The 17318-nt window shown below is 40.0% G+C and overlaps 1 protein-coding gene across 1 annotated transcript; it reads left to right on the forward strand.

The window, feature by feature from the left end:
• The first annotated feature begins 2141 nt into the window (after nt 1–2141).
• On the forward strand, nt 2142–8866 carry LOC139647021 (photoreceptor-specific nuclear receptor-like). Its single transcript, XM_071522829.1, has 8 exons — nt 2142–2232; nt 3576–3726; nt 4391–4494; nt 4753–5043; nt 6130–6308; nt 7137–7377; nt 8120–8225; nt 8734–8866. Exons 1-8 carry the CDS (start codon nt 2142–2144, stop codon nt 8864–8866), a joined length of 1296 nt encoding a protein of 431 aa, XP_071378930.1.
• The last annotated feature ends 8452 nt before the right edge of the window (nt 8867–17318 follow it).

Here is a 17318-nt window from a genome sequence, read left to right on the forward strand (position 1 = left end):
TCAGATGTCTCCTGTGCCAAGTGGAAGAAAACACAGAAACGTTTGCTGCGCGTCTGTTTCAGATCCAGATCATTCAGTCGAACCGCTCAACTGTGATCAGAAACAAAAGTTGAAATCACATCAACTTTACATGAAGGCCAGAGAGGGCCGAGCTGTGGTCGCTTGACGGGCCGTTTTGAATCTTAGAATTGAAATATCGCAACGTTCCTCCGTGACTTTTCCTAAACCCGATTTCTGCACAAACCAGTGCTGCTGGATCTCAAAATCATGCAAGGAAATAATATTTATAAAGCACTAACTTTGTTTACAGTGATTCTCAACCTTTTTCATATCAAGGACCCCTAATTTAGTCCACATTAGAGCCACGGACCCCCATTTGATGAGATTATGTCTCTCGGATTTTTGTATCTCGAATATTTGTATTGTCAGATATGATTTTGTCCAGAATTGACTATCTGTATTGTAGGTAGAGATATAACAGAAACTATGATCAAAAGAGTCATTCTTATACATTCTCTAATTGTGTTAACTTCTTGTAAATGAAATAATGCTGAAGTTTAACAATTCATCAGTTTTCTGGGGACCCCCTGGAACCCCCTCAAGGACCCCTGGTGGTCCCCGGACCCCATGTTGAGAACCACTGATTTAGACCCCTAAATCCAACGGCCTCTCTATTGTTAATTCTATTTTCATCCCAATAAAGTAAAGTATATTTCATCCATCCCCAAATTTTCCTACTATTGCCTTTCCTACCATTTACACTCAATGCTGCATGATTCCTGCCAATAAAGCTTTTTCTGAATCTGAATCTTACAGAAGAGGATTAGGGCCACAAGTGAAAAATTTATTTCGATTTTTTTTTATTTATTTATGACTTTATTCTCAGAATTCTGACTTTAAACTCAGAATTCTGACTTTAAACTCAGAATTCTGAGCTAGATCTCAGAACTCAAAGACATTTCTCACATGTGGACCCTAATCCTCTCCCGCAGATTCCGACTCCTGTGGCTACAGCCCAATATTGCTGCCTATGTAAATGCTGCTTGTAATGGCCCCATGTGTGGTGACTCCGGCTCCTTCATAATGCATGGAGAGCCTCGTGAACGAGAAAAAATTAGCACCGGCCAAAAACACCGGCCATTCAAAATTCTATTATTCTCCCGGTGACCTTTGTCTCCCGGGCGGCCAGAGGGAAGCGGATGATCTCTGGTTTGTCAAAAAGAGGCAAATGGGAGTTAATGGGCAGTTCCTCAGCAAACACTGGGAGTCATTATGAAGAGGAGGCAATCACGCAGATCAAATATACAGGGGGAAATAGAGCTGGGGTGCTGCGGAGGCAAAGGGGGGGGGAAGAGGGCGACGCAAATGGAAGGAGCTGGTAAATATAATAACGCTGCGGCTCATGTAATCGTCCCTTTCGGCTGCAGACACTGAAGAGGCCCGCTGACTGACGGACAGGGCGGACAGAGGGGGGGGGGGGGGGGGGGCGCATGGAAACCGGTCTAAAGTTACCGCTCCTGGACGGGGGTTTCATCATCTGTATTTTTTTTATATTTTGTTTCTGTTCTGTTTGTAGACACCGTGAGGATTCCCTGTCCGGGGCGGGACACCCACGTTCTGGCAATGTGACTGATTGATCCAGTAGATGAACAGTAAAGATTAAGAGGATGACAAATAAGCGTGCTGCGCTTGGGGCTAATCCCCCCCCCCCCCCCCCCCCCTCACCCCACCCCCACCCTCACCCCTCTGGCTCCCTTTTGAGGACCTGCCGCCCAGGAGGACCCGCACAGCCTGACCGACACACAGCCTGGCAAGAGTGAGAAGAGCGAGAGACGACTGACTTGCTAACGCGCAACAAGTGTGAGTCCACAGCAGTGCAGCAGTAGAAAAGCTCCAGCAGGACCTGGATCTGCCATCTGTCCTCCCCCCCCCCCTTACACTTTGACACTCTAACAAGTGTTTCCCTGCAGCTTCACCGCCGCAGAAACACCTCGAAACACCTCGAAACATTTCGGAGGAGCTTGAACTTTTTTCAGCGCGACGCTACACTGGACTCCAACTCCAGGGAAGAGGAGGAATACGTGGAATCCGTTCTGTCTCTCGCGTCGTCGGACCAGAGGACGCTGCTCCTGCTGAAGATGATGGAGGACCACCTGTCCAAGATGCCCGCGCTGCCGTCCTCGTCGCCCTCCGAGTCGTCCGGGAGCGCCGGCACCGACGACAGCAGAGGAGGTAAGAGGGCCACATGTGAGCTCCAGGTTCCCGCAGAGGGCAAGAACAGACCGCCGAGCCCGGAGCTGCTGTCTGTGCGGAGCAGGGCTGAAACGATTAGTCGATTAATTGTCAATCGAGACAAAATTAATAGATCGTAATTTTAGTCATTTATCAAGTGACGATAGCAAACATTTGCTGGTTGCAGCTTCACAAATTCCATGATTTGCTGCTTTTCTGTTTCACATCATTATTAAATGAATACTGAAGACATTTGAAGAATCACTTTGTGCTCTGGGAACTTCTGATGGGCAACTGTCATTGTTTTTGACATTTTATAGACTAAATGATAAATCTAAAAAAGAATCCACTGATTGATAATTTCAGCTCTATTGCGCAGTGCAGTTCTGAGATATTGAGCGGCAAAGATTTGACATCCCATCTGGTAAAACTGTTAGGCTAAAACTAGCCTAATTTTTATCTTTTAAAAATATTTAACCACAAAAGGTTCTTAAATAAACAACCACACAAGCATAAAGTGACATTCAAAGTTCATGAATATGTGGAGAAGTCAAGAGCAAATCTGAGGAAGCAACAAGCAAAACACGTTGTTCGCTCTTTTTATAAGTATGCAGATGCTTTCTTAATATAGTCATTATAACTAAATTTTAATTGAAACAAGTCAGATAGAACCTTATAATTCCAGGCTCATGTTGTCACATTTTCTCTATATAAATCTATTTGAGTAAAGCAGAACAAGGCTTTAAAAAAATACATATTTTTCGGGACTGTAATTTATTACTGAAACAAATTTGATAAACTGCATTTTGAGACATTTACATGCCAATAAATACACAGAGTCATGCTGCTATTTCTGCTATCTTTATTTATTTATCATTGATGGCTTTATTTAGATTAATATCAGTATCCATTCAATGTCACTTTCAAAGTTATTATTGTATGTATGAGTTGCCTTTGGCGATTCATCATTTTTATTTCATAATAGGGATGGGACGATATATCGAAATTCAATATATCGCAATACAAAAATGTGACAATACGCATTGTGGAGCAGAAAAATGAATTGCAATATTTTATTTTCACAATTTCAAAAGCTCTCCATCCAAATTATATTGTCACTTTGTAATGACATTTTTAAATTGTTGCGTATCGAATCGTATCGTGAGATAAAAAATATCATCCCATCCCTGATTGAGCTTCTCAGAGCTAAACGGCTGCTTCGCTCGACTCTCACGCCACATGCCGACCCGCAGCCCGCAGATGGCAGAGAAATCTATGAAAACAATACGCGCAGACCAGAGCAAACGCTCGTCACTAACCGCTCCGCCTGTGTTGACTTGCAGCCAAGAGTCCGGCTCCGGGGAAAGCTCTGAGCCCGGCCCTGCTGTGCAAGGTGTGCGGAGACACCAGCAGCGGGAAACACTACGGCATCTACGCCTGCAACGGCTGCAGCGGCTTCTTCAAACGCAGCGTGAGGCGGAGACTCATCTACAGGCAAGTTTCTACTGTTTCTACTACTGATCTGTTTCTGTCAACTGCTGCTCTACTGTTCTGTTTTCTACTGCTTTCTACTGCTTTCTGCTGCTGCTCTACTGTTCTGTTTTCTGCTGCTGCTCTACTGTTTTCTGCTGCGTTTCAGTTCATGCTTATTGGGTTGAAGGTAGAGAGTGTCTCATGTCATTATATTCAGATACCAAAGATTCACACTGGCCCCGACCCATTAGAACAGTCGGTAGGTGAGGTGCACTATGGGAACTGGAGGCAAAGATTCCATCCTTTTTCATTATCATTATAAATCTGAGTTTCTGTGGAAATTGGCTCTTAGATGATTGTTTCCAAATTTCTTCAAGTGACAATTGAACCTGAGATAGATGAAGTAAAAAGCAGATACTGGAGCTCTACTGGTGGGTTCTGTAGTATAAGAGGCTGTTTGGTCTGAGGGCAAAAAAACGGATGAAAAACAAAGTAGAGACAAAAGCAACTCCTCTTTAATGTATCAAAAGGCAAAAGGCTGAGTAAAAGTCTTTTGCCTTGTGATACTTTAAAGGAGGAGAAGTTGCCTTGGTCTCTATTTCATGTTTTTTTTTAACCTGAATCGATGCCTCTGGTTGATTTTGAGTGGACTCTCCCTTCAATAAGAGCCTTGCTGTGTCAACAGGTGCCAGGCGGGGACAGGCATGTGTCCGGTGGATAAAGCTCACCGCAACCAGTGCCAGGCCTGCCGGCTGAAGAAGTGCCTCCAGGCCGGCATGAACAAAGACGGTGAGTGTCTGAAGTCACATTTACCATTCAGAAACACTCAACTACCCAAATGTAGAAACTATCCGATTGATGGCTGATGATTATTGATGATTAATTTCCTCTGCCGGAGCAGTTAGGAGAGACAACAGATCATCTAACCTTGCTTTGTCTACCTCCTTCTCTTCCCTCCTTGCCTCTTCCTCTTCATCCCACTCTCTCTTTATTTCCCATCTTCTTCTTCTTTCCTTCCTCTGCTCCTCCTCCTCTTCCTCCTCACAGCGGTGCAGAACGAGCGGCAGCCCCGCAGCACGGCTCAGGTCCGTCTGGACTCCATCGACGTGGACCCGGAGAAGGAGCACCTGGCCACCACCCGGGAGCCTTCCTCCTCCTCCTCCTCCTCCTCCTCCTCCTCCTCCACCGGCTCCGTCATCACGTGGCCCCACATCACCTCCTCCATGTCCATCAGCTCGTCGGTCGGCCCTCAGCGCTGCGTCAGTCCGCAGAACAACCACCGCTTCATGGCCAGCCTGATGACGGCCGAGACCTGCGCCAAGCTGGAGCCCGAGGACGGTGAGGGGGATTTACTCTTTTCTAACAGGAACCAAAAAAAAGGGAAATCCACACGTTTCAAATAAAAAATCTACACCTTGGCAAACTGAAACTTTAGGCCTGTACAGACTCCCATACACCAGGGGCAGCATCTACAAATCAAAACATTCACCTCTAAAACAAAAAAACTAAAATTACATTCAGTATCACATAGGCCTACATAAGCAAAAAAGACCTATTTCTATTATTTACTTCATTTCTCTGACAGTAGATATGCGATCCTGTGATGTGTTGGTAATTAAAAGTCACAATGAAACAGCATTTTGACTAGGGCTGAACAATTAATCAAAATTTTATCGAAATTGCAATATGGCCTACTGCAATTGCATGTTTGTTAAAGGCGAAATGTGTGTCAAAATACCATTTTAAATGAAATATTGTGGTGCTGCAGAGATGTCCTGGCCTACACATCATATCCTACAGACTTAAGAAAACATCTTTGTTTGGTACAGATCCCCGCATTTTAATACCTTTTTCAATAAAAATGAGAATAATGATATAAAAATTATCATTCCCTCTAATATCTCAAATCATATCGCAATTGCAATATCATTCAAAATAATCGCAATTAGATCCCTATTTTTTCAAAATCGTTCAGCCCTAATTTTGACAGCATTGTGCTTCCGTAATTTCTGGTTGAAACAGGATAAAAAATCTGTGATGGTGTTAAGGCTGAAAGTTTTATGTACACCGACTGGTGCGCCATGAAGTAACCACTAAATATACAACTATATACTTTCCATGTAAAAATAAGTAAAAATACAAGAAAATAATTGGTAGTTTCTTTGTCATTTATAGATAAAAATGGCATGGGAAATTAGCTAACATGGTGAAAAATTCATTAATTTCATTGGCAAACAACCACCAATATGAACAAAAATCAACTGTATTTTCAGAAAATCGTAAAAATCTTAAATCCTAAAAGCCGCTACAACCTACATATCTATACTATAAATTCACCCCTCTAAGATTTATCCATTCGCGGCACATAACAGAGTGTGTAAAGCGAGCGTCGGTGGGTTCTAACTCTGCCTTCCCTGTGTTCAGTTGACGAGAACATCGACGTGACGAGCAACGAGCCGGAGCGAGCCTCGTCGGAGTACCACATGGCCCTGTACCCCTCCAGCTCCGAGAACGTGTACGAAACCTCGGCCCGGCTGCTCTTCATGTCGGTGAAGTGGGCCAAGAACCTGCCGGTGTTCTCCAACCTGCCCTTCAGAGACCAGGTGAGCATCGCTTCACTCACAGGACCTTCATCGGGGACAATCTGATCTACTTAGAAAAAAAACACTTACACCTAACCCCTCGCACCCTGAGCTTCCCCTTAAATTTCCTTCTTAAGTAGCTTCAAAGTTGAAGCTACAGCTGCTGATACTGAGTGAAATATTCAAAGACCAAGATGCTGCAACATTACAGCAAATGGAAAAAAATTGTAGATGTCATCATTTTATACACATTTTCAACCTGAAATGTTTGGTATCTTTGGAAACCTTTGGGACTAATAAAAAAATGAGGTAACAATTTCTATGAAGCCCGTGTCTATAATACATTATAATCATACTTATAACACATTATAATGCCATCATAATGCATTATAAGTATAGTTATAATCATGCATAGACAGTTATAAGGTTTTATAACATTACTCATAATTTTCATTTAAGTGGTAGTGAAAAAGCTTTATAACAGATTGTAAGTAATGTGTTTATAATGTTATAAAACATTATAACTGTCTATGCATGATTATAACTATACTTACAATGCACTATGATGGCATTATAATATGTTATAAGTATGATTATGATGTATTATAGACACTGGCTTAGACTTCATTGTCTATGGATCAGAAATGAATATCAGTAAGAAGCCCTGACAAACTGAGGATTAGTGGATTTGGCTTCGCAGCTCCCGCTCAGATTGCACATATTTGGTGTCTTTGGAAACCCTGGGACCTGGACTAGAATTTAAAATAAAGTCATGTGGGACTGAACAAAGCAACAACAGACATTCTAGCTCTCTCTGTGTCTGATAACCCCGACCTCCTCTGCGTCCAGGTGATCCTGCTGGAGGAGGCGTGGAGCGAGCTCTTCCTGCTGTGTGCCATCCAGTGGTCTCTCCCCCTGGACAGCTGCCCCCTGCTCTCGCTGCCGGACCTCTGCCCCGGCCTGCAGGGCAAGACCAGCTACAGCGGCCTGGACCTGCGGCTGCTGCAGGAGGTCTTCAGCCGCTTCAAGGCGCTCGCCGTCGACCCCACGGAGTTCGCCTGCCTCAAGGCCATCGTGCTCTTCAAGCCAGGTGAGGGGGGGGGGGGTAGACAGACAAAACCTTGTGAGGTCGTTCAGTGTCAGATTCAGGATTACAACAAGATGAGGTGATTCCACTTGTTGTTTCAGGGATTTTCTGGAAACAAGAAGCATCAATATCTATATATATATATATATATTTTGGTTTTCCATTAGCAGATTTGAAATTTGGCCTGTCACAGTTAAAACAAATACAAAAACCACATCTGACCCACCTGACACAAAACCCATGGCCCAAGATCAGATACAAATTTGACTGAAGTTGCACAGAAATCTAATACCAAAACAATCCATCTGTTAAGAAAGGCAATAAATAAAGATAATTTCCATCCATATTCGGTCACAAGGTGGGATTCTCTCTGTGTGTGTGAATCCAGCCTTGAAATCACAATCACCTGAGGAAACTAACAGGATTCAGCAGAGTAAAAAAACACAGACAGACTGTAAGCAGATAGTAGACTAGAAAATAAGCACTAAAAAAGTAATAAATAAAGAACATTAAAGCAATAAAATAGAATGTAACCACGACCTCTTCTGAATTTAACATGTCAGTGAGTGTTTAGTTAATCAATAGTTAGTCAAACTTTCATTTTTAGAACATTTTAGAATTCAAATAATAATGAAAAACCGTCAGCTGTCAGAATGAATAAGAGTAATTATCAGTATAGGGACTGACAGCTTCCACAGGTGCGATCTTAGTTTTCAACAAAGTTTTCTGTTCTTCTCGTCCACAGAGACTCGCGGCCTGAAGGATCCAGAGCAGGTGGAGAACCTGCAGGACCAGTCGCAGGTGATGCTGGGACAACACATCCGCTCACACTACCCCAGCCAGCCGGCCAGGTAACTGAATCCAGATCCAGACTGATGAAAAATCCACCTCAGATCCTTATGTCTCACATCATCAATCTGTGATGTTCAGTGTGTTTAGTGTAGTTTAGTGTTATTATTTACTATTTTTTGGTGAACCCACTTTCCCTGAACCTGCCTCGTCTACTTCTACTGCAGTTAGTGATTTCCTACATTTCCCAGAATGCCTTTCAACAACCCCCAGAGAAGGGGCCTGAACCATGTTGCATTCAGCTGAGGGTTTTTACATGCAGGTGGAGAGAGAGAGAGAGATAATAGAGCGAGAGAAAATACATCAAACAACAAAATTACCAGTGACTTTTTTTATAGTTTCAAAGTGTTTTGGGTGGATTATTCCTTTAACATTGTGAAACTGGAAATGTCACATCTTAGTTTTTTAAATTCTAGCAGATTGTTCATACATCTTCCACTATTTACTGTTGTCTTTTTATTTTTTTGACTACATACATTAACACAGATTTTTTTTTTTTTCCATCTGCAGGTTTGGGAAGCTGCTGCTCCTGCTGCCCTCGCTGCGGTTCGTGAACTCGGAGCGGATCGAGCTGCTGTTCTTCCACAGGACCATCGGGAACACTCCCATGGAGAAGCTGCTGTGCGACATGTTCAAGAACTGAACAACGTTTCCCATGATGCATCTCTGACTGCGCGTCCGGAACGGCAGAGACGTTGAAGTAGAGACTGGTCTATCCGGCTTTGCATTCTGCATACTGAGCATATCAGAGGTTCTGCATGCTGTTGTTTTTTTTTGTTTTTTTGTTTTTTAAGGCCACTTTAATTTTTGTTTGTCATCACATCAAGTCATTCCATGTAAAAAGATACTGAGCTTATATTACGCTTGCTGTCTATTTGTATCATATTAGACTTTGATCTTTGATTTGTGTCTGAAGTGACTCATTTCATCCTCCAGTGTCTAGTCTTACATTGGTTGTTTGTTTTTCTGAAAATTGCAATGTACATTTTTATTTGTGTGGTGGTAGATATATTCCTGCTATCATAACTGTGAGTGTTGTATTCATGTTACCATGCCTTGATAAAGTGAAAGATGCTTGAAAATTTCCTTTGGTTCTGTTTCATCGACGCACTTTGCAGGAGAAACTGCAGTATTTAGGCATGCGTTTCATTATTTAAGGGATTTAGTTAATGAATGAGACTGGAGAATTGTGTTTTTTTCTCTCTCCATTCACTGCCATTGTATGGAGGAACAGTCTGAAAATCACACTTCTAGCATATAAACAAACACCAACAAAGCAGATTCTGACAATATATAAATAAACTAGTCATGCTGCTGAATTGTGTTTAAGTGAATCTCTTTCTTTATGGTAATTAAACCTTTCAGTTTGAACAAGTGGAACACAGAAATCCGGAGGAAACTTCTGAACGAAGAAAATAATGTTTGCCAATAATTGTAAATAGGCCCAAAAAAAAAAAGGATTTTGGACAAAGCCGATTCTGCCAATATATAGAAAAAAGAGTCTTTCACTTTTTTCCGCCTACTTAACAATTTGACCATTTTTAGTCAGATCAGTTACTGTGCTGCTGTGTGGGGAAATGCAAAGAAAAAAAAAAGCAGCCAGATGATGCACAGCTGTGGCTGCGAAACAGAAGTGAAAGAGCTGCATCACATCAGGATGGACTGGAGTTAACAGTCTTTTATGCTATTAGAAAAAATTCTAAGCTCTAATAGACCCATAAATATCTATTGCAGATTAATCGCTATGAGGAAAGTCCATTTACTCAAGTTCTGTGCTTAAGTACAATTTTGATACTGGCTCTTTACTTGAGTATTTCCATTCTGTGAGACTTTCTACTTTTCCTCCACTACATTTATCTCCCGGCTGGAGTTACTAGTTATTTTGCAGAATAAGGTTTTACATGCAAAACATACGATAAACTCATAAAATATGTTGCATTGTTAGAGTTTAAACTCCCCAACAGTATATGGAGCAGTTAGACCGACAACATTAAAATACTTCTTACAGGTTAATGCTTCAATAATTTATCACGCTGACATTTGATACTTTTTCCTTTATGGTATTGCTACTTTTACTGAAGTAAATATAGCAGTTGAGGGGTGTTTCCACCACTGATATCTATCAGACAGAACCACTCCATTAATACAAAATGTAAACACAAGAATCCTCCACTTTACCAAAGATCAACACTGAAATAGGAAGATGGACGTTCATCTACATAAAAACCATAAAAATATGGAAAATGAGGGGCCGTATGGGACACAATCCAAGCTTGGCTTGCACATACAACTACTTTACCTCTCACATACATGTATTGTGAGATCCTCTCATTTAACCTTCTGAAACACTCACACACACTTTACTGAAAACCTCTCACATTCCCTACTAAACCACAACTGAAATTGAAAATATTAACACACACACACTAGTAAGACCTTTCACATTCACCACTGAAATATTCTCATAAACACTACTGAAATATTATATTCTCATATATACTACTTAAAAATTCTCATATACACTATTGAAATGCTCACACATACACCACTGAAAATAATATACGCCTCATACGCCAAATCAAATCAAATCTTTAAAGAAGGGAAGTGAAACAGTCATTTATTTATTTAGTCATTTAATTACAATATCATTTCAGTTCTTACGAAACTGAGGAAGAACATGACCCAGAAGAGTTTTACTGACGCTGTAATGAAGAAGCAGTCAGACAGCGCCCTCTGCTGTCCGTCTGTCACTTCAGCAGACTGAACACTTCTGTGTTTTAACATCAAGTCTTCTGTTCCAATTCAGATACTGTGACAGTTACTGATATTACTGCTAATATTATTTTACTTTCCGCAGAATTTAGAATTTAAATGTATTTTGTTCAGGAAAAGGGCAGAGAGAAGATATCAGACCGATAATATTCAAAATGTTTGAAAAATTGTGAAAGAAATGTAAAATGTGTGTTTAATTCAATTGACCTGGATTCCATATTGTATGAAAATCATTTTCAAATGTGTTTCAAAAGTGTTTTCACTGTAATGAATAATAAAATATATAAATACATAAATAAATAAAATAATGATAATACAAATATTTTATTAGCATACTACTTTACTCAAAGACACCTTACATAAACCAGAAGTATATAAAACATGAAAACATCACAAAAAAAATAACATGACTTGAAGAATAACTTGAAAATAAAGAGAAAAAATGGAGGCAACTATAAATAAGAACGGATACATATTTTGGCTTTTAAACAAGTGGAAAAGCAAACTGCCTTCTAACTGAAACAGCACATTGCGTATCTGTTTAGAGTCAGCCAGCTGAACATGTTGTGGAAGTGTATGAACCTCTGAAAAGCTTTTTAAACTCAGGAATGAGGACAAAAGTTTGCTTCTGCCTTCCAATTACTGCAGTGAAAGGTAATGTGGAGCCAGATAGAGTCTGGATCATAAACCTCCTGCAGAGACCATGTGGTTTCTTGTTAAGAGACAGACTGGATGCAGCGGAGCCTGAGGGTTCAACAATGATAAAATGTAATGTGACTGATTATTATAAATGGTCCTGAACAGTTGAACACAATATGAATTTTGGTCTCTACACTGCAAAAAAAACATCCATCTTAACAAGTCATTTAGTCTCATATTCAGCCTTCAAGTCTTATTTTTCTTAAACCAAGAGACAAATTCTGCCGGTGAGGAGAGATAACTCCTCTTGTTTCTAATGCTGCTTCACTAGAATTTTCTAGAAATGAGTGTCAGTCTGTTGAAACCAGTCAGAATAAGGCAGATCACTGCACTGCTATCAAGAAAATGACACTTCTTATTGATTTGCATTGGAAACAAGTGAAATGATCAAATCCCACTGGCAGATTTTTTCACTTATTTTAAGAAAATTACAATTTCAGGACTCAATAATGGCCTAAATGGCTTGTTAATAAGATGGAGATTTTTGCAGTGTATTCCACGTATCTCTCCACCGACAGCTGTGCCGCGGCTCAGTGTGAGTCGGGTCTGTACCGGACGGCGATAACATTATCTAAAGGGAGAGTTGTGTTGCGGAGGCGGACGGGCGAGGCCGAGGCGAGCGGAGGAGAACTGCCTCAAAATGTCAGTCAGATAAGAGACGTCGCTCAGCATTACGATTCTACTGATTCCAAACTACAGAGAGGAAACACCCGACATCTGGCTCAGCTGCAGACATCAGAGGCTTCTGTCAGGAGACTGAGCAGAAAATATAGCTGCTGTATAACCTTATTCTGAGGTAGAAGCACACAGATTCCTTACTCAAATGTGGCAAAGTGGCATTTCAAATCCTTTACTCAAAGTATAAAAGTACATGGTGTTAAATTTACTTAACCCTCCTATTATGTTTGACCCAATTCAACATTTAATGTCTCTAAAAACATGATTAACATTATTTTTTCAGCTTGACACTTGATGACTTTTCCTAATTTCATGGGGAAAACTGGTAAACATAAAATTTAACATGATGATGGGTCATGACAGGTCCTGTACACACTTTGTAGACATCGGTCGGTGTTGTTTGTGGTCATTTTGACCCCAAACACAACAGCTAATTTACTTTTTATTGGTGTTTTTTTTTTATTGCTGACTAACTGCTATGTGTTACTTGCTGATGTTCTGAAGTGTAAACTTGGGTAACACTTTCAATTACAATCATTTTTTGTAGGTTTAAATTGCTTACATAAAAGATGTCTGTTAATTTTAACATAATAGGAGGGTTTTAAAGTCTAAAAGTAAAAGTCATCGTCTAAAAAAGTCATTTCTAATGTTCTGTTCTCTGTTGAGCGTTCCTCTGAATCCCAGATGAGAGAGTCTGCAGCTGAATTCACTAATGTTAACTCTCTGCTCTCTTGTTGCTTCTCTCTCTCTCCCTTTCCCTCCTTTTTCATGTCGCTTTGGTGAACAAGCAGCCAATCACATTTGTTCTTGATCAGCTGCTTCAGGGATGGAAGCCGTCTGATGCAGAAATTATTTAAAAAAAAAAAAAGAAAGAAAAAAATCTGTTGATTTAGAAAATGTAGAAGAAAATGTAGAAAGTCTAGATTTTTCTTTTGAAATGTAGTGAGTAAAAGTAAGAAGTCCTAAGTGAAAGAAAAACTCAAGTACAGATACTTGAAAATCTTACTGAAGTTCAGTAACAAAGTATTTGTACTTAGTTACTTCCCTGCTCCCTCTGGCCAGAACAGGACATTTCCAACATGGCTGTTAGTGTGGAGACTGACTGTGAGCCTGCAGCTCACTTTGTTTCATTCTGTACTTAACAGTGCCAAGAATAGTATCCAGCACATTTTTTCTTCATCAGGGGTGTTTTTTGAAGCCCCTGATCTCAGATCAGCTCTCTGCTCTGTCATATGAGCCGGCTCACAGCTTTCCCAGATTAGGAAACTTTGAACTGTTTTCTGGAAGAGCCACAGCAAAGAGCGTTGCCTTTTACCACTCATAAAGAGTGAAATGCTTAAAGATTTGCCTTTGAATTCTGCCATTCAAGTTTTTATTTATTTTTCTGGCTTCAAAAACAAACAAAAAAACAGATTAAAAAAACACAAAACAAATAATTGGCAGCAGCTTCTCACTGAACATATACAGCAGGATATTTGTTAATATACACTCAATTATTACAAAAATATGCATTATATAAGGATATAATGGCTTATGGTGATGGAACATTACAACTCTGATTAACAAAAATATGAGTTGGCATGGTGGCACAGCATATGTCAGACAGATTGGTCCAAGTATATTAAAGAAAAACAGCCCAAAAAACAAAACTGGCTTTTTGAATTTTGTTTGAGCTCCACAAAATTGATTGCAGAAGACACAGTTATATTCCTGAGTCCATTTTTCCGCTCTAAATTGTGAATGTGAGGGATTGTTCGTCTATTCTCAGCCTCTGATCACTAACTCTGCATCTCCATCTTGCTTCCTCTCTTCTCTTCATATCACAAAAACAAGCGCAGCACGGTCCCTAAGCGGAGGCCTCACCTCACGTGTCAGACGATCAACATTCTCTCTCTCCTTCCTTTCCCAAGCCCCTTTTTCACACAAAGCTCGCTCCTGTTTCAGCCAGCGGTTTTCATCTTATTATGAGATTAGGCTCTTAAGTATCAGGCAGAGGGAGGCAAACAGGTTAACACCACGTTCCGGCGCTGAAGCCACGTCACCTAATCTCACCGAGAAATCACACAGCGCTGCCATTTCAACATGAACACATTACAGCCCGTCATCGCTCATAATCACAGCAGTTATATGAGACGAGTCAAAGGCGTCGGCTTCACTCACACAGCTTTTCTTCAAATGCTGAGCAGCAAATCACACTGACGCACTGTGACAACTCTGCTTTCACTTTATCAGCAAGACTGAAGCAAAAGACACAAAAATTGCATGAGAACGTTTGCAGATGTGAGAGAGTGAGGAGAATTATCAATCCATTATCAATTGGTCAATGTGAAACGCTGGAAGAACTGAACCCTGATCTGAAAAGTGCAACTGTGTTTTAGGGCCACCGTAAAAAACAATACAACTCAAAAAGTCAGAATATTTTAAGAAAAAGTCATAATATTACAAGAATAAATTTGTAATTTTGAGAAAATAGTCGTAATATATACAGTGTATAAAAATAAAGTCAGAATATTTTCTCGTAATATTAGGACTTTTTTATTGCAATTTTACTTCTGTAGAAAATACAGGGTTCCTGCACAATTTAGCAGTTTAACAGTTTATGTCGATAGTCATCTTGCCCTACTAACTGCCATATCACTCTAAAAAATGAATATTATTCTTCACAGAGACACACACTCCACACCCACAGACATTTTCCCACTGTCTACATACAGAATTTTTTGCACACTTTTTGCACGAACATTTGCACAGGACTTTTGCACAGACATTTTTCATCACTTAATATTACTCTGTATGTTGTACATAGTGTTCTATGAATATTTATTATTATTCTCTCTTATCTCTACTTTTTTATACTTTGTGTTTCTTGATAAATGGCATTCAGAGTGGAAGGCAAAGGAAGAATTTCATTGTATGGGGAAACTTGTTTTTAACTGTGCATATGACAATAAACGCTTTGACTTTGACTGATCACAATATGTGAGGGGACAGGGGTCCAAAACCACAGAAAATAGCAGTGTGAAAATGTGTGAGCAGTACAACAGTATTTTTCCACACTTTTCCCCAAAAATTTGCGCCATCTCCAAACTCATCAACACCCGGAAATTGGCAAATCCTTTTTCCGTGCATTTTCCAGACTTTCCAGACTTGTAGCAACCGTGAAAAAACAGAAACATGGCGGTTATTTATTGTCGGCAAGTAAAAATACAGGATATGCATTTGAGACAGAAATAACTGGATGGGACAATTCATCCTCATGTTCCCCCTGAATCTCCTATGAGACAAATATGCAAATTATGCATTGATTATTTATGCTGAAGATCTCTGGAATCATGACATGATAGATTAGGATGATATACTATGTCAGTGTAATTCGATAAAGTGGTTCCAGTGTCTGTGCAACTAAAAATTGGATTTGTTCAGTCACACACCCAGAGATACAGTACAGATAGGCTACAGGCTGGACAAAACTAATATAATCCTAAGAAATTATTTTGATGTCAATATATAATGATATCTGCTAACATGCAAAGTCACATGTTAAATAATCACATTGATGTTCATCACACTGAACTGCATGGTAATAATAATAATATAGAGTATGATAAAACTGTTATTTTCAAATAATATTCCCTATTTTCCTTCAGATCTCATTTTGAGAGATTTTAATTACTATTTGCTTTTTATTATTAATTTTGACAACAGAATCGTGTATTGCAATAACTTAAAAATTACTTAATCACAATATGATTCTACTGAATAAATAAATAAATAAATAATACTGAACTGTTGCCCAGCTCTAGAGAAAAGCAGCTTTACAAAGTGACTATCGTCTCGAACAAGAATATCACATGAAGGTACAACAGAGGGAACTATGGGAACTATTCGCATTTTCAGCTGATGTTTGTATTGTAAATTGTAATTAGCAAGATCATTTTATATGTCGGATTTTAATTGTTTATCTGATGTGTTTCCTTATGGTATGAGCCGTGACTCTCAGCCAGCCCAACACGGTCTCACGGCAATTCGTGAGATAGTCACGAAAATGTAATCTATTGATTCGTGTACATGGACACGATTTTGCCATTTTTTCGTGAAATGAACACGACCTAAATAACGTGCCTCCACCACGAATTTGAAAACGCAAGTTTTGGCAACTAAAACAACTTGGTTAAGGTTAGAGAAAAGGTTTAGTCATGGTTAAATAAGAAATTTTTTTAAATGTGGCTTACGGTTGAAATGTAAATGTGAACACGCTGGGAACAAACCCCGATCGTCTGCATCTAAGGCAAACGTATACGCCCATCCGCCACCCCGACTGGCCACCGTTTTATTTCAATGTCACACTACTTCCTGTCCCGGCTGACAGAAAAAAAAACGTGTTGCAGGCACGAAAGATACTTCCAATTGAAATACATTTGTTTGAAAGTCGTGCTGTGTCACAAAAAAAAACTGAAAAACCGTGTCCCTGTACACAAATCAATAGATTAAATTTAATTACATTTCGTGACTATTTCACCAAGACCGGGTTGGCCAGCCAGTGACATGTTCTCTTAGCCTTCTTGTCCACATTGGAAATACGTTTTGGAAACTTTACGTGTTTTTTCCTCAATGATTTTGATTAATGCATAACTGATGGCTGTGTTGTTGTTTTTTTTGGTTATCAAATAAGCAAACAAATACAACAGAGAGTGTCACTTTTGGCCAAAGAGGTCTCTCTTCTTCTCTCATTTAAAGCACTTTCTCCTTCTTTGGCATTGCTCTCTCCCTCTTTTTGTTCTCTGTGCAGTTTAATCTGTGGTGTTAGGCTCTTAGTTTGGCTGGAATGTGTTGGGGTGTTTAGGCTGAACTCCCGCCTTCCTGCCACATCTCACCAGCAGCAGCAGTGCAGTGAGCGAGGTTTCCTGACTGGAGGAACCTCAGCACCGACCACCAACTAGTCACCG

This window comes from Centroberyx affinis, unplaced genomic scaffold, assembly GCF_046629955.1.
Source record: "Centroberyx affinis isolate AG114_WGS23_722 - 3 ecotype Tasmania unplaced genomic scaffold, CSIRO-AGI_Caff_v1 ptg001031l_1, whole genome shotgun sequence".
NCBI classification, from domain to species: Eukaryota; Metazoa; Chordata; class Actinopteri; order Beryciformes; family Berycidae; genus Centroberyx; species Centroberyx affinis.